The following is a 25035-nucleotide window of genomic DNA, read 5'->3' as shown; positions in this document are numbered from 1 at the left end:
CTACTGAAACACTATTCATCTCTTAAGAATCGGCTCAATGGGACTTCCCTGGTGGTCCAGTGGTTAAGACTCTGCACTCCCAATGCAGGGGGCACAAGTCTACCCCTGGTTGGGAAGCTAAGATCCTGCATGCTGCACGGCATGGCCTAAAAAAAAAAAAGAATCAGCTCAAATGTCAACCTTTCTGTAAAGTCATTCCTAATTACTTCAACCAAGAGCTAATCTCTCCTTCCACCAAACTGCCGTGATATTTTTGTTCCATTTATGTGATGTATGTCATATATTTCTTGCATTATTACCTATGTTCATGTTTTCATTCACTCATTCTTTCAATATTTAGTAGCACCACTTGTATATTTATAATTTATATATATAAATTACTAAGAAAGGGAAAAAACCCAATAGGATTCTATGAGTAAGAATAGGATGAGTCCAAGTTTTTCAGGTCAGGAGTGCAGGGAGAACATGACAGAGGGAACATGTCAGAGGGTTCGGGAGTGCTCTGCGTGTGCCTTACGTTCTTTACCAGCGTCCAGGAAACATTTCTGTTAACAGAGTACTTTATACCAACTGCACAAGAAGTAGAAGAATTAATGAATATACATTAAGAATAGAATTAGGTTTGTTAAGAAAGAAGAACCCAATGGGACTTCCCTGGTGGTCCAGTGGTAAAGAATCCGCCTTCCAATGAAGGTGAAGGTGGGTTCGATCCCTGGGCGGGGAACTAAGATCCCACATGCTGTGGGGCAACTAAGTGCATGCGCCTCATCTAGAGAGCCCTTGTGCCACAGTGAAGAGCCTGTGAGCCACAATTAAAGATAACGAGTGCCACAACTAAGACCCAACGCAGCCAAAAATAATAAATAAATTAATTAATTAATAAAAGAGTGGGGGAACCAATTTTTTTTAAAAAAAGAACCCAGTGATAAAGAAGAAGAAGAAGAAATGTGAATTGTCAGGGAATAAAATCCTTTAAATTTCTTTCTATTTTAATAAAATAGTAGTAGCAGCAGCAGCAGCAGCAAGTAGCATTTATGAAAATCTCCCTCCAGGCTAGAAACTATGCTATGAGCTCTGTTTGTATAATTTTATATAGATTCTAAATTGTGTGCTGTCTTCCCTGTCTTTTCTGCAGTGTCTTGAAGCAGAGTCAGGATGTGGACCTCTCCTTCCTACAGCAACCAGTGGGATCTGATCTCTTTAATGGTACAAAAAGAGGAACATTGTTTCTCACTTCATACCGGGTAATTTCTACTTCTACTTTGATCTGATTAACTCTACGTTTGTGTTCCTTAAAATTGAGAGAGGTTAAACATTGACTTTCAAAGTATTTTAAACCATTTCTCCTTTGAGATTTTCCATGTTGAAGTGTGATGGAAGAAAACTGGTGATGTTTCTCAATTAGGCCAGAATGCCAAAGCAGCCTTAACTTCAGAATTGCTCTTATATGTCTCAATCCATGGATAAATTGCATTCCTTTTCCAAAGTTTCTTTTCTCTCTTAGGTGATCTTCGTGACTTCACACTTAGTCAATGACCCCATGCTTTCTTTTATGATGCCATTTGGTCTGATGAGTAATTGCACCATTCAACAACCAATCTTTGCCCCCAACTACATTAAAGGAACCATTCAGGCAGCTCCGGATGGTAAGTGTTCCCCCTCAGAAGTTTATTTTTTCTCAGAAGCTTCCAGAAGGTTTAAGATTCAGACTTGGCCCCGGCTTCATTGGGTAGTGCTTCTCTTAGTGTTTGTGGCAGTCCTTCTGTTACAGCATGCGAGCCTCTTAGTGAGTGTGTGCCATTTCTTCCTCCAGGTGGCTGGGAAGGACAGGCTATTTTTAAATTATCCTTCAGAAAAGGAGGTGCCATTGAATTTGCCCAGCTGATGATGAAAGCTGCCTCTGCTGGTGAGCGATGCTGATAAAATTATCAAGCGCTTTGGGGTTTGGGGGCCTGTGTAATTGAAGTAAGACTGTTAGCTAGTGAAGACTCCTGGCCTCTGTGGTCAGGTGGTTGATATTTGCACATGTATTCAGCGGACATTTCCTGAGCCTACCGACTATGTGCCAAGTAACATACTACGTGCTAGGAACACAAGATTTAGTCCCTCCCTGTCCTGAAGGAGTTTGCAGTCTAATGGGAGCTTACCGTCAGACACCTGAACAGCTAATTATACCTGATAATCTTTTGTCCATTTAAGTGCCAGTCTCATGTATCACTGAGTAGTCTTGTTTTCGGTAGAGTTGCCTTGGCTCTTCTTCCTCTGGCATGGCTTTTTGTCTTCTCTCCTTTCTGACTTTGCCTTTGCTTCTCTTAGGTTTAATTCCCATCTTCCATGGGACTAAAGCATGGGAAGAGGTACCGTCCAGCCCTGCAGCACTGATCTAGTGGATGTACCGGAGGATACAAATAATCTTTTTATGTTATATTTTAATTCAATCTAGCCTCACTTTATATCCCTCATTCTCTCACCTTTTGTACTCCAATCCAACTGGATTTCTTTGTGCCTTGCTCTCCCATCTCTGAGCCTTCATGCTATTTGCTCTGTCTGGAATGCTCTTCCCCTTTCTCCCTTTCCTTCTCCACCCCCAACTCCAATCTAGGACAAACAGAGTCCAGTAGAGACAGACATATGCAAATACATTATCCTATCTTATGGCATGTGCTATAATAGAGGCATGGGCAAAGTTCTGGGGACACACAGATGAGTGTAGTGAATTTTCTACCTAGAAGACTGACTGGATCATGATGCTATAGACCATAGTCAAGTGTATAAGAGATAGTCTAGGGAATTCCCTGGCGGTCCAGTGGTTAGGACTCGATGCTTTCAGTGGTTGGGGATCAGCCCGGGTTCCATCCCTAGTCAGGGAACTAAGATCCCGCTAGCCACATGGCCCAAAAAAAAAAAAAAAAAAAAAATGAGTATAAGCGATAGTCTAAATTGGAGAGGAATTGAGTTCAACTTTAGACATAGTAATTAATACTAGCTAACATTTATTGAATGCTTATCGTATACTGGGCAGTGTTCCAAGGCCTTTGCATGTGTTAATTTATTTAATCCTCACAAAAACTTATGATGTAGGTTCTATCATTATCCCCAATGTATAGCTGGGGAAACTGAGTCAGTGATGGTTATATAATTTCCCAAGGCTATACAGTTAGCAAGTGGTGGAGCTGGAATTTGAACCTTAAACCTACTCTCTGTCTCTTTATACTTTTCATTTTGAAAAAAAATCAGATCTATAGAAAAGTTTTAAGAATATTACAATGAACTCACATGGACCTTCATCTAGATTAACCCATTATTAACATTTTCCCACATTTGCTTTTTTTAAAAAAAAAAAATTATTTATTTATTTATTTTTGGCTGTGTTGGGTCTTCGTTGCTGCACGCAGTCTTTCTCTAGTTGCGGTAAGTGGGGGCTATACTTCATTGTGGTGCACGGGCTTCTCATTGTGGTGGCTTCTCTTGTTGCAGAACACAGGCTCTAGGCACGTAGGCTCAGTAGTCGTGGCGTGTGGGCTTAGTTGCTCCACGGCATGTGGGATCTTCCCAGACCAGGGCTCGAACCCGTGTCCCCTGCGTTGGCAGGCGGATTCTTAACCACTGCGCTAGCAGAGAAGTCCCCACGTTTGCTTTATGTCATTCTTTTTTTTTTTTTTCCTGCTTTTGTTTGAACTATTTGGGAGTAAGTCACAAAGATCATTTCCTTCATTTCTAAATATTTGAGTGTGTATCTCCTAAGAAGAAGGGCATTCTCTCATCTAACCTCAGTGTGCTTATCAAATCAGAAAATTTAACATTGAAACAATACTATTGATTATTCAAATTCAAATGATTGACCATTACTATTCCTAATTCTAATAGCGTTTTTTTTTTTCCAATCCAGGATCTAATCCCAGATCACATATTGAATTCAGTTGTCCTATTTCTTTGGTCTCCTTTGGTCTGCACTCAGCCTTTCTTTTCGTCTTTCATGACCCTGACATTTTAAAAAGAATACAGCCTTATTGTTTCATAGAATATCCCTTAATTTGTGTTTGTCTGTTTCCTCATGATTATATTCAGGTCACGTGTTTTGGCAGGAATACTGTAGAAATAATGTTGTGTCCTTTTGAGCCTACACTCTTAACCGCTGCACCATATTAAGTGTGAGGTACACAAGCTGCTAGAGGCAGTGGACATGCAGCTTGGAGCTCCAAAGATGCACTGTATCGAGACACTGATTTGGAAATCCTCAGCACACAGGTCATCTCTGGAACCATGTGAATGATGGGCTCATTCAGTGAATTAAGGATGGTATGCCAAGGGTCCTCAACATTTAAGGGATAGGTAGGGAAGGGTGACCTTCAATGGACATTGAGAAGGGACTGATTGAGAGGTGAGAGAAGAATCAAGTGAGTTCATTATCCTGGAAGTCAAGGGAGGAGAAAGTTTCAAACATTACTGGATAGTCATCTGTCAGCTGCTGGAGAGATGTTTGGTAAAATGAAGGCTGAAAAATGTGCATTGCATGTGGAAATTTGAGGGTTTTGGCAGAATTATCAAGAGATTTCAGTGAACTGCTGGAGAAGAAAGGTGATGAAGAACCATATTAGAGAAAATTGAGGAGTAAGAAAATTTGTTGCAGTTACTGTTAAAAATACAGTGCAAATATATAAAGGCCAAGGAGTTCACAAGCTGTACCCAACTGGCAGCTCTTCATGGTCCAGAGGGCAGACAGCATCTGGAAGCCTGACATTGGATAACAGGGTGTCCTACAGACAGAGGGAGTGTAGCTATGAAGAATCCAGGTCAGGGGACACTTGGAAGTCCAGTTCCCCTTTGCTACAGATGTCTGGGGAACTCGGGACAGTTGCATTCTGGGTCTTGAGTTCACTCTTATTTTTGGCCTCACAGTACTGAGGGGGCTTATTTTTAGGATTATGAGATAAGGGTCAGGCAACTTCAGGGGATTCTCTTTGTGCTCTCATTAAGTTCTGCTTCTTGGCCTGCAAAGGTAGGTCAGTGTCTCAGCCATTGCACAGCCACTTGGAAAGGATTTAGGCAACTTATATGAACTTGGCCCAATGTCTGGAACTGCTCTGGGTCTGATTATGTCATGGTTTAGGTGTGGAAACCTATGCCTACTCCCCTGGCAAGAGTCAGGTCTTGTGAATGGGCTTCCGTGAGGCCTTTGGAATTACTTAAACACCCATCATGCATCATGATCTGATTATTTGACCAGGAAAGATTCCTTTCCCCTCAGCAGAGTTGCTGTGTCAGGGCTCTTTGATTTAAGTTTTTAGCAAACATATATTGAGTACCTATTGTGTGCCAAACACTAGGAGTGACAATTGGGAACACAACAGTGAACGAGACCTAAGTACATAGTCCCTGCTTTTGTTAAACTTACGGTCTAGTGAGAGTCATATAAGAAATAAGCAAACATGTAAGTGAAAAAAATAATGACTTATTCTGAAAGGGGATACTAAAGGAATATTGAAAGGGAGGGTAACAGGGAAGGATGACAACTTTAGATTCAGAGTGAATTAGTTAAGATAATGCTAGCTGTTGAAACAGATAAACCCCAAATTATCAATGGCTTAAGATAATGGATATTACTGCTTATATAAAGGCCAATCAGCAGGGGTGAAAGGGGGCTCTGTTCCACATAGCCCTTCAGGGACCCAGGGTAATAGAGTCTCTGCCATCGTTAACACATGGCTTCCAAGACCTCTTTGGGTAGCCAGTAGAGAGGGGAAGAGAGTAAAGATCTCACCTGGGAAGTTTTCATGGGTCAGGCCTGGAAGTGGTGTACATTACTTCTGATCATATGCCATAGGCCAGAAATTAGTGTGGCAGGCTGATAATGGCTCCCAAAGATATAATCTGTGTCCTAATCCTCAGAATTTGTGAATGTTACCTTGTTTGTAAAAAAAAAAAAAAACAAAAAAAAACCCAAGTCTTTTCAGGTATAATTAAGGATCTTGAGATGAGGGGATTACTCTGGATTATTCAAGTGGACCCCAAATACCATCAAAAGTGTCCTTTTAAGAGAGAGGCAGAGGGAGACAAACAGAAGTGCTTTCTTCAACTGCCATTACATTGGCCATTTTTTTTTTTTTTTTTTTTTGCGGTATGCGGGCCTCTCACTGTTGTGACCTCTCCCGTTGTGGAGCACAGGCTCCGGACACGCAGGCTCAGCGGCCATGGCTCACGGGCCCAGCCACTCCGCGGCACGTGGGATCTTCCCAGACCGGGGCACGCACCCGTGTCCCCTGCATTGGCCGGCGGGCCCTCAACCACTGCGCCACCAGGGAAGCCCTACATTGGCCTTTAATGGACTTATCTTGCCAGCTTGATAGGATCCTCACTTGGAAATTTTTTCTGAATACCTATCATGGTGGGTGTTATGCTAGGCCTTCAATAAGCACAGGCAAATATACACACTCACTGCCTTCAAGAAGTATACAGTTGAGGACAAGGGCAATGTACATTTTTAATCTTGTATCCTGGGAACATTGTTGGACACACATGTAAGGTGATAGTTAATACTCTGTTAACTATTTGGTTGCTAGCTGCTGTACATCTGACTTAAAAGAATTAAAGAGGCCCTATTTTGCCAAACTTGTCTTCTCAGCTGCCAGAGGAATTCCACTTGGAAGTGTAAATTACTGGTTCGGCACTTCAGGACTCTATATAACTACTGCACCAGGGGGCATGATGTGCACCCACCAGACGCCTTGTCCAGGTAAGATACGGCATGGAGGTTCTTCCTGGGAGGTGGAAAGGTATGCCAGGGGCTCAAAGATCTATTCACTGCTACCTTGCCTCCAATTCTGCTGCAGGAGAAGCAGCAGAGGTTTGAGGGGCTGGAAAATGGTTGAGTCCATGACTTCATTTCCAGACTAAAACCCAGTGGCAAGTCAGTAAATGACCAGGCTTCCATTTCAGGTTTACTTTTAACTATAATGTACAAATATGGAGCATACCTGGGCAACTCCCATCAGTGGGAACAGCCGCTTCCTGCTTACAGCCTGAGCAGAAACATGTGCTCTTGCCAACTTCCCCCTTCCCCTTTCACAGAAGCATAGCCATCATGCTTATGCCATGCCCTTCAACCTCACTGAGGACTCCAGTCCTGGGCTTTATGCCCTGTACACTTTCCTTTAACAGTCGTGCCTGTCCATAGCTGCTGAGTCATTTTCCCAGGAGACATAGACCAGTGATTCTCAACTATGGTCCACAGTCTGTTGGTGGACCACAAAAAGTCTCCTAACAGGTTACCAACACACCCCCAAATGCAGGCTGTTTCTTGGGTTCTCCTTGGAGCATGACGTACATGTCCATCGGCTTATTTAGTTTTGTATACAACTGAAGGATAGTAGTTACCTTAGTTTTTAAGGGTTACTAAAATCTAATATTCAAAATCTAAAAGTAAGTGTTGCTAAAGTTTTATAAAAATGTTTTTGAGTTGAAATTCACATAACGTAAATTAACCATTTTTAATGTACAATTCAGTGGTATTTAGCGTATTCACAATGTTGTGCAACCGTCAGCTCTCTCTAGTTTCAAAAGTTTTTCAGGACTTCCCTGGCAGTCCAGTGGTTAAGACCACGCTTCTACCGCAGGGGACATGGGTTTGATCCCTGGTCGGGGAACTAAGATTCCACATGCTGTGTGGCGAGGCCAAAAAAACAAAACAAAACTTTTTCATCACTCCATAAGAATACCCCATACCCACTAAGTAATCGTTCCCCATTGTCCCCTCCCCACATCTCTTGGTTTCCTCTAATCTGCTTTGCCTATTCTGTGTATATCACATGAAAGGAGTCAAGCAACATGTGACCTTTGTGTTTGGCTTATCTCACTTAGCATAATGTTTTCAAGGTTCATCCAAGCTGTAGCATTATCAGTACTTTATTCATTTTTTGTGGCTGACTAATATTCCATTGCATGTATCATAGTTTGTTATCCATTCATCCATTGATGAACATTTGGCTGGTTTCCACCTTTTGGTTATTATGAATAATAGTTCCTACAAACATTTGTATATAGGTTTCTAGGTGGACATAAGTTTTCATTTCTCTTGGGTATATACCTACATTTGGAATTATTGGGTCATATGGTAATTTAATGTTTAACTTTTTTGAGGAACCACCAAACTATTTTCCACAGCAACTGCACTATTTTGTATTATCACCAGCAATGTATAAGTTCCTATTTTTCCACATCCTTGCCAATGCTTGTTATTTTACTTTTTTTTACTTGTTGTTTATATTAAAGCCATCCTAGTGATTGTGAGGAGATACCTCATTATAATTTTAATTTGCATTTCCTTGATGATAAATGATGTTGAACATCTTTTCATGTGGTTGTTGGCCATTTGCATATCTTCTTTGGAGATATATGTATTCCAGTCCTTGCCCATTTTTAACTGGGTAGTTTGTCTTTTCATTGTTTGAGTTGTAAGAGTTCTTTATATATTCTGGATATCCTTATCAGATATGGGACTTGCAAATATGTTGCCCATTCTGTAGGTCATCTTTCACATTCTTGAGAATATCCTTTGATGCACAAAAGTTTTAATTTTTGATGAATTTATCTATTTTTTTCTCTGTTACTTGTGCTTTTGGTATCAAATTAAGAATCCATTGCCAAGTCCAATGTCATGAAGATCTACCCCTATGTTTTCATCTAAGAGTTTTATAATTTTGGCTCTTATATTTCAGTTATTGATTCATTATGAGTTAATTTTTTTTAATTTTAAAGAATATTTATTTATTTGGCTGCACCGGGTCTTAGTTGTGGCACATGGGATCTTTGTTGCTGCATGCAAGATCTTCATTGCGTCATGTGAGATCTTTTATTTTATTTTTATTTTTTATTTTTTTTTGTTTTTTTTTTTTTTGCGGTACGCGGGCCTCTCACCGTTGTGGCCTCTCCCGTTGCGGAGCACAGGCTCCGGACGCGCAGGCTCAGCGGCCACGGCTCACGGGCCCAGCCGCTCCGCGGCATGTGGGATCCTCCTGGACTGGGGCACGAACCCGTGTCCCCTGCATCGGCACGCGGATTCTCAACCACTGCGCCACCAGGGAAGCCCCTTGTGAGATCTTTTAGTTGTGGCATGCAGGATCTAGTTCCCTGACCATGGATCGAACCTGGGCCCCCTGCATTGGGAGCATGGAGTCTTAACCACTGGACCACCAGGGAAGTCTCTATGAGTTAATTTTTGTATATGGAGTAAGGTTAGGGTCCAGCTCTATTCTTTTGCATGTGCTTATCTAGTTGTCCAGGAATCATTTGTTGAAGACACTATTCTTTCCCCACTGGGTGGTCTTGGCACCCTTGTTGAAAATCAATTGGTAATAGATGTTTAGGTTTATTTCTGGACTCTCAGTTCTATTCCCATTGGTATATGAGTCTATCCTATGCCAGTACCACATTGTTTTGATTACTGTAACTTTGTAGTAAGTTTCAAAATAGGGAAGTGTGAGTCCTCCTATTTTGTATTTCTTTTTCAATATTGTTTTGGCCATCCATGGTCCCTTATAGCTCCATATGAATTTGAGAATCACCTTTTACATTTCTGCAAAAAGACTATTAGAATTTTTATAGGGATTGCATTGAATTTGTAGATCAGTTTTGGGGGAATTGATATCTTAATTTAATATTAAGTCTTCTAACCCATGAACATAGGAACTCTTTTTATTTATGTAGGTCTTCTTTAATTTATCTCAGTAATGTTTTGTAGTTTTCAATGCACAAGTCTTTTTAAAAAATTATTTATTTATTTATTTGGTTGCGCTGGGTGTTAGTTGCAGCATGCAGGATCCTTAGTTGTGGCATGCGAACTCTTAGGTGCAGTATGCATGTGGGATCTAGTTCCCTGACCAGGGATCGAAGCCGGGCCTCCTGCATTGGGAGCGTGGAGTCTTATCAGTGCACCACAAGGGAAGTCCCAAAGCACAAGTCTTTTACCTCCTTGGTTACATTTATTCCTAGGTATTTTATTCTTTTGGATGCTATCGTAAATGTAATTGTTTTCTTAATTTCCTTTTTGGATTGTTTATTGCTATAATTATGGTTTTTAATTAAACTTTTAATTTTGAGATAATTGTAGATTCCCATACATTTTTGGAAATAATACTGAGATATTCTTTATACCTTTTACCTAGTTTCTCCCACTGGTAACATTTTGCAGAACTATAGTATAATATCACAACCAGGGTATTGACATGGATACAATAAAAATGCAGAACATTTACATTACCACAAGGATCACTCCTGTTTGTCTTTTTATAGCTACACATACTTCCCTTCCTCCCCCTCCTCTTTAACGCATGGCAACCACTAATCTTTTCTCCATTTCTATAGTTTTGACATTTCAAGATTGTTATATAAATGGAATCATGTAGTATGTAAGCTTTTGGGATAGACTTTTTTTACTCAGCATTATTCCTCAAGATTCACCCAGGTTGTTGCATGTATCTATAATTTGTTCCTTCTTGTTGTTGAGTAATAGTTCATGGTATAGATGTACAACAGTTTGTTTAACCATTCAGCAGCTCAAGTATATCTGGGTTGGTTGCAGGTTTTGGTACAGGTTTTTGTGTGAACATAAGTTTTCATTACTTGCCCATTAGGATGGCTGCTATCAAAATAAACAGTAAACAACAAATGTTGGCAAGTATGTGGAGAAATTGGAATGCTTATGTACTGTTGGTGGGAATATAAAATGGGACAGCCACTGTGAAAAATAGTATGGAAGTTCCTAAAAACATTTTTAATGACCCAGCAATTCCACTTCTGGGTATATACCAAAAGAATAGAAAGCAGGGTCTAAGAGACATTTGTACACCATGTTCGTAGAAGCATTATTCACAATAGGTAATAAAATGAGTTAGGAAGTGTTCCCTCATCTTCAATTTTTTGGAAAAGTTTGAGAAGGATTGGTATTAGTTCTTTATGTGTTGAGTAGAATTCAGCAGTGAAACAATCAGGTCCAGGTGTTTTCTTTGTTGGGAGATTTTTAAAATTATTGATTCAGTCTCCTTACTAGGTCTATACAGATTTTCTATTTCTTCATGATTTAGTGTTATCGGTTTTAGTCTTCTAGGAATTTATCCATTTCTTCTAGGCTATCCAATTTGTTAACATACAGTTGTTCATAGTAGCATATTATAATCCTTATCTCTGTAGAATCAGTAGTAATGTACCCACTTCCATTTCTAATTTTAATAATTTGAATCTTCTCTTTTTTTCTTGGTCAGTCTAGCTATAGGTTTCTCAATTTTGTTGATCTTTTCAAAGAACCAGCTTTTGGCTGCACTGATTTTCTCTATTGTTTTTCTATTCTCTTTTTCATTTATCTATGTTCTAATTGTTATTATTTCCTTCCTTCTGCTAGCTTTGGATTTAGTTTGTTCTTCTTTTCTTAGTTCTTTAAGTTTTTAAGTTAGGTTGTTGACTTAGGATCTTTTTTGTTTTTTAGTGTGTTTTTAGCTATAAATTTCCCCCTTAGTGTTGCTTTTGCTACATTTTGAGCTTTGGTATATGGTGTTTCTTGTTTGTTTGTTTTTAATATTTATTTATTATTGGGGGGATGGGGTGAATTGGGAGATTGGGATTGACATATATACACAAATATGTATAAAATAGATAACTAATAAGAACCTGCTGTATAAAAAAATAAATTAAAAAAAAAATCTCAAAAAAATTATTTATTTATTTGGCTGCAGCGGGTCTTGGTTGTGGCATGTGGGATCTAATTCCCTGACCAGGGATCAAACCCAGGTCCCCTGCATTGGGAGCACCTAGTCGTAGCCACTAGACCACCAGGGAAGTCCCGGTATGTTGTGTTTTCATTTTCATTCATCTCTAAGTATTTTCTAACCTCCCTTGTGAGTTCTTCTTTGATCCATTTGTGGTTTAAGAGTGCGGTGTTTAATTTCCACAAATTTGTAATTTTTCCAGTTTTACTTCTGTTGTTGATTTGTAAATTCATCCCTTTGTGGTCAGAGAAGCTACTTCGTATGACATCTACCTTTTAAAATCTATCCAGACTTACTTTCTTGCCTAATATATGTTCTATTCTGAAAAATGTACCATGTACACTTGAGAGGAATGTGTATTCTATTGTTGTTGGGTAGAGTGTCATATATATGTCTGTTAGATCCATTTGTTTTGTTGTATTTTTTATGTCCTCTATTTCCATATTTATCTTCTGTCTGGTTGTTCTAGCCATCATTGTGAGTGAAGGATATTGAAGTCTCCAACTATTATTGTAGTAGTGTCTATTTCTTCCTTCAGTTCTGTCAGTTTTTGCTTCATATATGTGATGGTCTGTCATTAGGTGTGTAAATGTTTATAATTGTTATATCCTTTTGCTGTATTGAACATTTTATTAATATGTAATTTCCTTCTTTATCTCATAATCTTTTTGATGTAAAGTCTATTTTGTCTGATACTAGTATAGCCACTTTTGCTCTCTTTTGGTTACTATTTACGTGGAATATCTTTTTCCATCCTTTTACTTTCAATTTATTTATGTCTTTGTATCTAGAATAAATCTCTTATACACACAGCATGTAGTTGAATCATGAGCTTTTATTCATTCTGCCAATCTCTATCTTTTGATTAGGGAATTTAATCCACTTACATTTAAAGTAATTACTGATGATGGGGGCCTTACTTCTGTCATTTCACTATTTGGTTTCTATATGCCTTATAGCTTTTTTGACCCTCATTTCCTGCATTACTTTCTTCTTTTGTGTTTAGTTGATTTTGACTCCTGATCTCCCTGACCTCCCTTCTATGCCCCCAGGACCCACGCGGACTGGATGGGGCTTTGGAGGGGTGGGTACAGGTCTGGGAGCTCAGCAGGCTCCCCAGCCCAAGTGGGCCAGGCAATCACCCTCCACTCCTCTCCTGCTCTTCCCAGACAGTCCCTCCCACCTGCTTCTCCTGATCTCCCCAGCCTCAGGGGCGCTGATCCTGTCTGGCCTCCACTTCTCCTCCCCTCTCAGTCCCCCTATGACCTACTGGTTCACTTTGGGGTTCCTCCCGTCTCCTTGGGCATCAGAGTCCCCCACCAGTGCCTGGCAGGTGCCCTAGTTGTGGGAGACACTAACTCCATGTCTTTCCACATGGCCATCTTGACTCCCACTACTCTCATTTCCTTTTGTTTATATTTCATAGCTGTTCTGTGTGTGTGTGTGTGTGTGTGTGTGTGTGTCTACCATGGGGGTTACATTTAACATCCTAAAGTTATAACACTAATTTGAATTTTTACTATCTTAACTTCAGTAACATACAAATACTCTGTACCTTACAGTCCCTCTGTCTTCACCCCTTTCAGTTGATGTCACAAAATTCATCTTTATACATTGTACCCCAAAAACCATAATCTAATAATTCTTTTAAATGCATTAGTCTCTTTGGTTATGTAGAAAACAAAAATGGAATTGCAAACTATTGTTATAATAATATTAACTTTTATAATTGCTCAATGATTTACCTTTATTGAAATCTTTATTTCTTCATATGGCTTCAGATTACTGTCTAGTGTCCTTTCATTTCACCCTGTAGGACTCCCTTAAGCATTTCTTGCAGGGCAAGTCTAGTAGTAATGAACTCCCTCAGCTTTTGTTTATCTGGAAACATCTTAATTTCTTTCTCACTCTCACAGGAGTTTGGCCAGATATAGGATTCTTGTTGGACAGTTTATTTCTGGCCTCCAACGTTTCTGGTGAGAAATCTGCTGACTTTCTTAGTGAGGATCTCTTGTATGTGATTATTCACTTCTGTCTTGCTGCTTTCAAGATTCTCTCTTTATCTTTGGCTTTTGAAAGTTTGACTACAGTGTGTCTCAGTGTGGATATCTTTGAGTTCGTCTTACTTGGAGTTTATTGAGCTTCTTGGATGTTTATATTCATGTCTTTCATCAGATTTGGGAAGTCTTCAGCCATTATTTCTTCAAATATTTTCTCTACATCTTTCCCTCTCTCTTCTTTTTCTGGAACTTCCACAATGTGTATGTTGGTCTGCTTGGTAGTGTCCCACTGGTCCCTTGGGCTCTGTTCACTTTTCTTCAGTCTTTTTCTTTCTGTTGCTCAGTATCAACAATTTTTATTGTCCTGTAGTCAGGTTTACTGATTCTTTCTTCTGCCTATTCAAATCTGAATGTGAATCCCTCTAGTGAACTTTTCATTTCAGTTGTTGTACTTTTCAGCTCCAGAATTTTTTTGTTTCTTTTCTTGTTGGGTTTTCTATCTATTTATTGATATTTCTATTTTGTTCATATATAATTTTCTTGACTTTCTCCACATTTTCCTTTAGTTCTTTGAGCATCTTTAAGACAGTTCTTTTAATGTGTTTTCTACATAGCTTAAACATAAATATGGATTATAGAAAAATAACTTGACAGTTGTCCATTCACACTGATACAGTTAAATCACTTAGGGAATGTAGCCAAGGAAATAAATAAAACCCATGTTTATTATAATATTAATTGGAAATTTGGAAGCAACATGCTCTCCAACAACCAGGGAGCACTTATCATAAGTAGCACTTATCAGCATGATAAAATATAGTCCAACTTTTAATTTATGAAATACATTAATAATATAAAGAACTTTCTCATAATGTCAAGTAAAAAGAGCCAGATTTTAAAAAAATTATATGGTTGTTATAATCATGATTGTATAAAAAAGATTAACAGAGATCCTACCAATAAATGCACCAAAATATTAAGTTTTTGTGTTTGATGATGGAATTATAAATGACTTTTAAAATTTTATCTCTTCTCTATTTCCCAAATACATATTCCTCATTGAGCATTTATTACTTTTTTATCATCAAAACAAACTTTTTAAAGTATGTATCTGGGTACAACTATAAGTAATGTAGAGATATAACTATAGGGTTGTTTTCATGTTGATTTGAATTCTTCCACAACAAGAAATGATAAAACCTTCAGCTGGTGATGGCTGAAGAATATGGCTTCTGCATTGTTCTGCCTGAATTCTCTTCCTGTGTCAGTTTGCTTCAGTATTATTATTATTATTTTTTAAATTTTTAATTATGTATTTATTTTTGGCTGCATTGGGTCTTCATTGCTGCATGAGGGCTTTTCTCTAGTTGCGGCGAGCGGGGACTACTCTTCGTTGCAGTGCATGGGCTTCTCATTGCGGTGGCTTCTCTTGTTGCAGGGCACAGGCCCTAGGCGCATGGGCTTCAGTAGCTGTGGCACGTGGGCTCAGTAGTTGTGGCTCGCAGGCTCTAGAGCACAGGCTCAGTAGTTGCGGCGCATGGGCTTAGTTGCTCTGCAGCATGTGGGATCTTCCCGGACCAGGGCTCGAACCCGTGTCCCCTGCATTGGCAGGCGAATTCTTAACCACTGTGCCACCAGGGAAGCCCCAGTATTATTTTTTATCTTCTACCTCCTTCTTACTTATTCCTTGTCTACTCTAAAAAACGACTAACTGATTTTTTTCCTTCTCAGCATACCCAGTTGTGGTCTACAGACCCCCACCACCAGGATACAGAGCCCCACCAGCAGGATATGGAGCATCATCTGCAGGATATGGAGCCCCACCAGCTGGAAATGAAGCCCCATCTCCAGCATATGAAGCTCCACCTGCTGAAAATAGAGCTGCCTCTCACAAATCTGTGGCAGCCCAGCCAGAGGCTTCTCTTCCATCTACCTCATCTTCTGGGCCTCATTTACCACCTTCTAAGAAATAAACATTGAAGACTCACCAAGCAAAGGGCACCCTAAAACTGAAGTGACAATAAGAAGGATGACTCAGGTATGTGGTTAAAGGCCTGTCTCAGATAGTTGTCACACCCTTTAGAAAGGCAACCTTAGAGGAAAGATGAAACTTTACTTCCATGCCTATATTTTAGAGGCAGAATCAACTCTTGATTAGATGGGCTAAAGGAGAAGTAGAATTGTAGAGCTAATTCTCTAATAATTTGGTGTACATTGGGCTGCATTTTTTTTAACACGCCTTGAGTGAGTGTGGAAAAAATGTCCTGCATATTCCCCTCCCTCATTCAAGAAACATTTATTATGCTCATTTTGCTAGGAACTAAGATATATATTTAAAAATATCAAATTGAACACTTTGTTGTTTTTCATAGCATTATTTATATTAGTGAAAGGATGGAACAACTTAGATTTTCAATAGTGAGAGAGAATTTCACAAATTATGGTATATCCATCCAATGAAATATTATGCAGCCATTGAAAATGATATCTAGAGGTAGGGGAAGCCTTCTATAAGAAGACCAAAAACAATGAAGAAATAAAGGAAAACAGTGATAAATTTGACTATAACAAAATTTGAAACTTCTGTATGACCAAAGTTAAAAGATAGCCAAGAAGGGCTTCCCTGGTGGCGCGGTGGTTGAGAGCCCGCCTGCCAATGCAGGGGACACGGGTTTGTGCCCCGGTCAGGGAAGATCCCACATGCCGCAGAGCGGCTGGGCCTGTGAGCCATGGCCGCTGAGCCTGCGCGTCCGGAGCCTGTGCTCCACAACGGGAGAGGCCACAACAGTGAGAGGCCCGCGTACCGAAAAAAAAAAAAAAAAAGGTAGGCAAGAGACTAGGAGAAACTGATTTCCAACATATATATTAAACAAACAAATAGTTTGTAGTCAGAATATATGTACTTCTGCAAATCAACCCAAAAGAAAAATTGGACAAAAATTGGACAAAAGATGTGAATTCTCAATTAACTGAGGCAATAGCATGACCAAGAATCATTTGAAAAGATGTTTGTTCAACCTGACTAGTGTTAGATAAATGCAACTTGAAATGAGAATTTTTATCTCTAAAGATTTACAAACATTAAAAAATTGAGACAGGGACTTCTCTGGTGGTCCAGCAGCTAAGACTCCACGCTCCCAATGCAGGGGGCCTGGGTTCAATCCCTGGTCAGGGAACTAGATCCCGCACGCCACAACTAAAGATCCCACATGCCACAACTAAAGATCCCGTATGCCACAACTAAAGATCCTGCATGCCAAAACTAAGACCTGGCACAGCCAAATAAATAAATAAATACTAAAAAAACACAAATGATTGAGACAATTGACGAGGCGACTTCCACCTCGGGCCTTTTTCTATGCTCCTTGTTGGGAACTGCCTGTAAGTGGCATCCATCCAAGCGAGAAACTAGCATAGGTTGCTGCGAAATGATTGTGCAGAGGTAGCCCCAAGCTGGCAAGGGATGGTCTGGGTTTTCTGGACTCTGTGTTTTTCTGGTAAAGGAACCCTGAGGACTGATCAGCTCTTGCAGGTCTAAAATCATGGCCCATGGACAAATAACATTCAAGTATGTGGCCATAGAGTTCTTTCAGCATGAGTGGGAATTTCTCGACCTTGTTCAGAAGAAGTTGTACTGCAATGTGATGATGGAGAACTATAGTAACTTGGTCTCACTAGGCCATTCCATTTCTAAGCCAGACATAATTGTGTTACTGGAGCAAGGAAAAGAACCCTGGATGGTTGTGAGGGAAGAAACAAGAAACTGGAGTACAGATTTGGATTCAAGTTATAAAATAATCAGTGATAGAAAAACATTTATAGCTGGAAAACATTCATCTCTTCTTCTGCATCAGAGAATTCATAATGGTGAGAAACCCTATGAAGATGAAGAATGTTGGAAGGCCTTTAGTTATGCCTCAAACTTTGTTCAACATGGAAAAGTTGATATTGGGGCAGACAGCCAGGACTCCAAGATGGAATCAGTTGTACGACTGAAGAAGAAACTCCTGAATGTCAAACTAAGGGAGCTGGCAAGCTGGATACTAATGCGGGATTTCATCCTTAAAGGAACTGCTGGAGCGTTTCAAAGAGGTTGTTACTGGTATTACAAGTATTCCAACATGAAGAAAGAGAGCATTGTAGGGCTTTCTATGTTGCTGGCAGCTTATGTGCTTTTCAGCTACTGCAGTTCTTACAAGGAACTTAAATATGAGCAGCCAAGTGAGTACCTCTGAAGAGGGCACACTCTGCATTCCTGACCATGACTTTTGCCTGGCACCCCTGAATCCTTTCATATCCTGATGCAGAATTAACACCCAATAAAAGATGACTGGTTAAAAAAAAAAAAGTCTCTCTTAGCAACTTTCAAGTATGTAATACAGTATTATTAACTATACTCACCATGCTGTACATTACATACCCGTGGCTTATTTATTTATTTTATAATTGGAAATTTGTAGCTTTTGACCACCTTCACCCATTTCACCCACTGCCTCTGGCAACCATCAGTCTGCTCTCTGTATCTATGGCTTCAGTTTCAGTTTTTTGTTTTTGATTTTTTAAAAAAATTTCACCTATAAGTGAGATCATACAGTATTGGTATTTGTCTTTCTCTGTCTGACTTCACTTAGTATGATGCCCTCGAGATCCATCCATGTTGTCTCAAATGTCAGGATTTCCTTCTTTTTACGACTGAGTAATGTTTGATTGTATATGTGCCACATTTAAAAAAAATCCATTCATCTCGTGATGAACTCTTGTTTCCTTGTCTTGGCTATTGCAGATGGCGCTGCATTGAACACTGGGGTACAGATATATTTTCTTTTCTTTTTATTTTTAATAAATTTATTTATTTTATTTATTTATTTTTGGCTGTGTTGGGTCTTTGTTGCTGTGCACGGGCTTTCTCTAATTGCGGCGAGCGGGGGCTACTCTTCATTGTGGTGCGCGGCCTTCTCATTGTGGTGGCTTCTCTTGTTGCGGAGCACGGGCTCTAGGCACGTGAGCTTCAGTAGTTGTGGCACGCGGGCTCAGTAGCTGTGGCTCGTGGGCTCTAGAGCACAGGCTCAGTAGTTGTGGCGCATGGGCTTAGTTGCTCCACGGCATGTGGGATCTTCCCAGATCAGGGCTCGAACCCGTGTCCCCTGCATTGGCAGGCAGATTCTCAACCACTGTGCCACCAGGGAAGCCCCAGATATATTTTCAAGGTAGTGATTTTGTTTCTTTTGGATTGTTGACTTAAGAAAAAATGTACAACATGAGAATTGCGAGTTAAATTTTATTTGGGGCAAAATGAGGACTATAGTCTGGGAGACAGCATTTCAGATAGCTCTGAGAAACTGCTCCAAAGAGTGGGGGAGGTCAGTATAGGTGTGATTTTGGTGAAGGGGGAGTACATGCAATCAAGTACATATTTTTTTGCAGAAGGTTCTGCTCGTCACGAGGAGCAGACGTCACCCGGAAGGATTTTAGTGCTTTACTAGATATGAGGCGATATAAGAATTGGGCCATAAAATCAGCTCCTGAAAATACCTAACTATCTGAAGACCTGTTCTGCCAGTTTTCCCAGAGCACAGAGAACCTCATTTCTGCTCTCCACCCTGAACTCCTTTCAGGGGGTGTTGAAAGTCAGCAGATGCACCAGCACATGATTTAATCCTTGTAGAGGTAGATGGCAAGTGCCAATTTGTATTTGACAGGATGCATGCCAGGAAGTGGATCTGCTGGGTTATATGGTAGTTCTAGCTTTGATTTTTTTGAGGAACCTCCATGCTGTTTTCCGTGGTCTGCACTACTTTGCATTCCCTCCAGCAGTACATAAGGGTTCCCTTTTCTCTGCGTCCTTGCCAACACTTGTTATTTCTTGTCTTTTTGGTAGTGGACATTCTTACAGGTGTGAGGTGATATTTTATTGTGGTTTTGATTTGCATTTCCCTGATGACTGGTGATGTTGGCCACCTTTTCCTGTGCCTGTTGGCCATTTGTATGTCTTCTTTGGAAAAATGTCTGTTCGGAGCCTCTCCCCGTTTTTAAATTGGGTTGTTTGTTTGCTTTTCTATTAAGTTGTATAAGGATTTTTTAAAAATATATTTTGGATTGTAAGTCAACTATACTCCAATATAAAATTTTTAAAAAGACCGAAAAACTCAAGTGTTGGGAAGAATATGGGGAAAAGATTATTTTTTATACACTATTGGTGGGAGCATAACTTGGTATGCCTTTTAATTTACTTTTAATTAATTATTCTTTTTTTTGAATTTTATTTATTTATTTTTTTATACAGCAGGTTCTTATTAGTTATCTATTTTATACATATTAGTGTATATATGTCAATCCCGATCTCCCAATGGTATCCCTTTTTAGAAAGAAATTTGGCAGTACATTTTTTTTTTTTTTTTTTTTTTTTGGTTGCACCATGCAGCTTGTGGGATTGTGGGATCTTAGTTCCCTGACCAGGGATTGAACCCAGGCCCTCATCAGTGAAAGCGCCGAGTTCTAACCCCTGGACCGCCAGGGCATTCCCCAAGTACCTTTTAAAAGTTAAAATATTTCTACTCTTGATTTAGCAGCTTCACTTCTCAGTATCCATTCCTAAGAAATACTTGCACATGTGCACAAAGATGTGGGAAGATTTCACTACATTCATTGTTTCTAACAGCACCAAATTAGAAATATCCTATATGTCCATTAATAGTAAATATTTAAACTATGGTACTTGCATGCTACATATGCAAAAATTTCTGTGTCTTATTGTTAAATGAGAAAAGCAAGTTTTATGCTACAGTAATTTTTAATTCCATCAGACTGAATGACCCCTTTTAGAAAAAATATTTTGTAATGTCTCCTTTACTTCATTGGAATGAAATTCATAGACAATTGCACATGATTCTGCGCTATTTCAACCAAAATCAACCCAACGCCATAAACGTGATATAAAGAATAGAAGAGTATTTTGGGTGTAAAGTTTTAAGTATTTTAATATACATATAAATGCTCAGATTCCACCGTACTAGAAGACACAAAGAAGTAATCAAGTGCTCACTCACCATGTGTAGATTCACTTTAGTTGTAAACTGATATGTGTATGCCTATTGGTGACTTGAATATCATGGTGGCATTGCCATTGGCAATGTTGTTTTCCAAAATGATAAACAATTCTTGACAAATTTCCAAATAAAACGAAGTTTAATTTTCCCTCGATTTCCACAGTGGTTGAATTCCTGAAAAGTTCTGTATATATTAAAATCATGTAAAACAGAGTTAGGCTCTAGGCTCAAATGATTATAAGCATGTATTTCACCTACATCAATGGCCAGGGATTCATCTGAAAGTCACGAGCGGGTGTAGGATGATTTTTTGTTGTGAGGAACTGCCCTATGCCTTTCAGAATGTCTAGCATCCTTTAAGTATCACCAGTGGCCTCCAGTTATGATAACCAAAAATGGCCCCACTTATTTCCTAATCACCCCTTTGGGGGTAATGCCATCCCTGCTGAGAACCACCATTCTAGAGTATTCTAGAATACTCAAAGGTTTTCAGTCTCTTAAGAGCTCACTGTTCTCTCACTCTGTCCAAGTTCCTAATTTCGTTGGCCTTTCATTACTTTCTTGCAGGCTTAATTTATTTGTTAAGCCACATGAAAGTGAGGCATTAAAAATTTCATTCTTTTTAGATATTGTACAGCAGGAGGGTTTCAGGAGCTCTAGTCCACAATATTACTAGACACAGAAGACGTTTAAACCAAAACATTTTTTCTATGCATATCTATATGTAGTTGAGAACATGCTATATATAGTGTTTCAGCTGACATTTTACAAACATGTTTATAGGTTTTTAAAAAAATAACTTTATTGAGATATAATTGATATATTAAAAACTGCATATATTTAATGTATATGTTTGATGAGTTTTATAGTTTGTTTTTTTTTTGGCCACACTAGGGATGGAACCCAGCCCCTCAGCAGTGAAAGCGCCGAGTTCTAACCGCTGGACCGCCAGGGAATTCCCTTAAAAAGTTCTTCATAGATATCATTAGTGGCTACATAATATTCTGACATGGTTGCACCATTACATATTTTCTTGATCCCTATTTAAGATATTTGATTTGTTTGCAGGTTTTTGCTATTACTAACATTGTTAACTTCTCTGTTATGTAGAGCTTTAAAAATTTGGGGGGGGTTATTTCCTTAAAACAGATTAGAGTTATTGATTGACTCTCGTTGTAATAATTAAGAAACCAGATGCTTCTATATTCCCAAGGACAGCCTTTCCCAAGGAAGTCAGGGGGATGTTATTAAAGGGTGTTATGTGAAAAAGAGGGTTATTGAGTCATATATATTTGAAAAAGCTAGGTAAACTGATTGCTTCATGACTTCATGACTTCTCAGCACCTATAATGAACATCATAAATTTCCAAGAGGGAGAGATTTTCAATTATACACCTTTTTTCAAAATTATTTGACCTTAGACTATTTAATTCACTAAACATTTTGGAAAAACTGTTGTTCAGTGGAACGAAGTTTGGGAAACACTTTCTGGGATTTTAGAATTAAAATGGACTTCAAAGCTTTTTCCAACGAGGCAAGTCAAAGATCATTCTTCCTCCCATTCCAAGAAAAAGAGTTTCATGTCCAGTTTACAGAGAACAGGAGATCTTCTTAAAGAAGATATATGATAATATAGAGAGCAGCTAGCTGCTGCTCCCTCTTAAAGTTACTGGCATTGAGTCATGCATGGGTCTGCGAAACTGGAATGTCAATAGCACATGGGACTGCCTGTATGCCCAGACAACTGGCACATTATGCTCCTTAGTATTCAAGGCCCTGCACGGTCTGGCCCTTCCAGTGACCTCTCCAGCCAAGTGACCCAGCTGAGCGTGACCTTTGCCTCTGTACCTTCCTCTCCACATGTTCTACTCATCTTTCAAAACAGCCCAGAAGTTCTTTCTTCTAAGAAGCTTTTTCTGAACTCCCCTTCTAGGATAATTGCCCTTCTGCTGAGCTTGTATGGTACCCTTGGAGTGTTTCTGGTGCAATACTGTGCCAGTCCTATTGGGACTGTTTGTGTGCTCATCTCCTCCACAACCTGTGAGCTCCTTGAGAGCAGAGCCTGTATCTCATTGCAGGGGCGCCTAGCAGAAGGCACCGCATAGAGTGGGTGTCTAGTAAACATTTGTAGAGTGAATAAATTGTGTTTCTTGATTTATGATATACACATACGTATACACATACAACACATTCATACACCACTGAGTTCTGGCCACCAACTAAACGTTATAATTTGCAGAATTGGTTTTGTTTGGCAGACAGAAAGGATTAGAAATTAAAATTTCAGACTTTATAACAAATATTGGTGAGGATGTGGAGAAAAGGGAACCCTTGTACACTGTTGATGGGAATGCAAATTGGTGCAGCCACTGTGGAAAACAGTATGGAGTGTTCTCACAAAACTAAAATTAGAACTACCATATGATCCAGCAATTCCACTCCTGGGTAAATAGCCGAAGAAAATGAAAACACTAATTTTTTTTTTTTTTTTTTTTTTTTTTGCGGTACGTGGGCCTCTCACGCATGTGGGATCTTCCCTGACCGGGGCACGAACCCGTGTACCCTGCATCGGCAGGCGGACTCTCAACCACTGCGCCACCAGGGAAGCCCTGAAAACACTAATTTGAAAGGATATATACACTCCAATGTTCATAGCAGCATTATTTGCAATAGCCAAGATATGGAAGCAACCTAAGTGTCCATCAACAGATGCATGAATAAAGAAGATGTGGTGTGTGTACACACACACACACACACACGCACGCACACACACACACAATGGAATACTACTCAGTCATTAAAAAAAAAGAATGAAATTTTGCCATTTGCAACACCATGGATGGACCTGGAGGGCATTATGCTAAGTGAAATAAGTCAGACAGAGAAAGACAAATACTGTGTGATATCACTTACATGTGGAATCTAAAAGATAAAACAAACTAGTGAATATAACAAAAAAAGAAACAGACTCACAGATACAGAGAACAAACTAGTGGTTACCAGTGGGGAGAGGGCAGGGGGGAGGGGAAAGATAGGGGTAGGGTTCAAACTACTATGTATAAAATAAATAAGCTACAAAGGTATATTGTACAATACAGGGAATATAGCCAATATTTTATCATAACTATAAATGGAGTATAACCTTTAAAAATTGTGAATCACTATGTTGTACCCCTGAAACTTATATAATACTATAAATCAACTATACCCCAATAAATCTTCTCTGGCCGATTGAGTTGAACAGCCCTGAAGGCATGGTTATATTTCACCTCTTCCTACCTCACAGCCACAGTTTGTATGGTTCTTACTGGCCAAAGCCACCACGGGCAAGGGGGTCCCATAGAACTCATCTGGTGTTTAAAGGCCTTTGAAAATGACCTAATGACCATTACTATAGCTAGGTGCCAGGCAAGTGCTAAAGCACTTCAGAAGCGTATCTCCCCATAGCAATCCAGTGAGGATTAAAATCTATTAATATCTTCATGTTACAGCTAAGCGTACTGAAGCTTGGCCACCTTAGGAAATGAAAGAATCCACAACTGTTGAGTGGTGGAGGCAGGACATGGAACCCTAACCTCTGCCCCGGAAACCTGCTCCTGAGCATCCTCTTTCCATCCCACAGGTGCCAAGCAGTAGGAGGCGTTTCCTGTGCACGTAGTGGCCTGATCCTCTCCACACACCTGTGAGGTCCTGGTGAGCTCTGAGTCTCTTTCCCTGCTGCAGGCTTGATCCCTGGTGATCAGAGGGCTTAGAAAATCAACTGTGTCAAACGTGGTTTAGCAGGTCAGAGGAGGGCTCAGATTTCTCACAGGACCAGTAGATTGGTTCCAGATCTTCTGCTGCCATGTAATTGGGGTGCAAGGGTTGCTGAGAGCCTGAGGTCAGCTGCCCTTGAGTCAGCTCAACTGGCACCAGAAAGAGAGAATCTTGAGATCTTTGGGTTTTTCATGGCCTCATGCCCTCACCCCCCATCACAGCCCCAGACCTAAAGGTCTTAATTGCCTTAGTGGTGGCTCCGAGTAAAGGGTACTTATAACAGATGGGAAGGTGAAGAGTTTGAGAGGGGCAGTAATGTCAATTGACCGGCCCGTTTATTCACTATCTATTCGTGCCCAGCACCCTGCCAGGCACTTCACATGCATAATCCAGTGAGGTGGGTGTTTGGACTCCAATCTCATAGATGAGGAAACTGGGCCTGAGGGAGGAGCAAATTGTCAAAGGCGCACAGCTGGC

General features: G+C 39.8%; 1 protein-coding gene across 2 annotated transcripts; it reads left to right on the top strand.

Annotated features, from left to right (window-relative positions):
• The first annotated feature begins 791 nt into the window (after positions 1-791).
• Positions 792-24702, top strand: WBP2NL (WBP2 N-terminal like). Of its 2 annotated transcripts, XR_008617594.1 has the most exons (6): positions 792-1244; positions 1505-1646; positions 1814-1906; positions 6623-6733; positions 15488-15794; positions 24425-24702. XR_008617594.1 is itself a non-coding variant. In XM_055085335.1 (5 exons), exons 2-5 carry the CDS (start codon positions 1541-1543, stop codon positions 15727-15729), a joined length of 552 nt encoding a protein of 183 aa, XP_054941310.1. In that variant the 5' UTR covers positions 792-1244; positions 1505-1540; the 3' UTR covers positions 15730-16401. The 2 variants fall into 2 exon arrangements, 1 of the variants encoding a protein (XP_054941310.1); XM_055085335.1 differs by lacking the exon at positions 24425-24702 and having other exon boundaries at positions 15488-16401.
• The last annotated feature ends 333 nt before the right edge of the window (positions 24703-25035 follow it).

Source organism: Physeter macrocephalus, chromosome 6 (genome assembly GCF_002837175.3).
Source record: "Physeter macrocephalus isolate SW-GA chromosome 6, ASM283717v5, whole genome shotgun sequence".
Lineage (NCBI taxonomy): Eukaryota > Metazoa > Chordata > Mammalia > Artiodactyla > Physeteridae > Physeter > Physeter macrocephalus.
The sequence above is the reverse complement of the archived record's forward strand: the minus strand, read 5'-3'. Positions and strand labels throughout refer to the sequence as shown.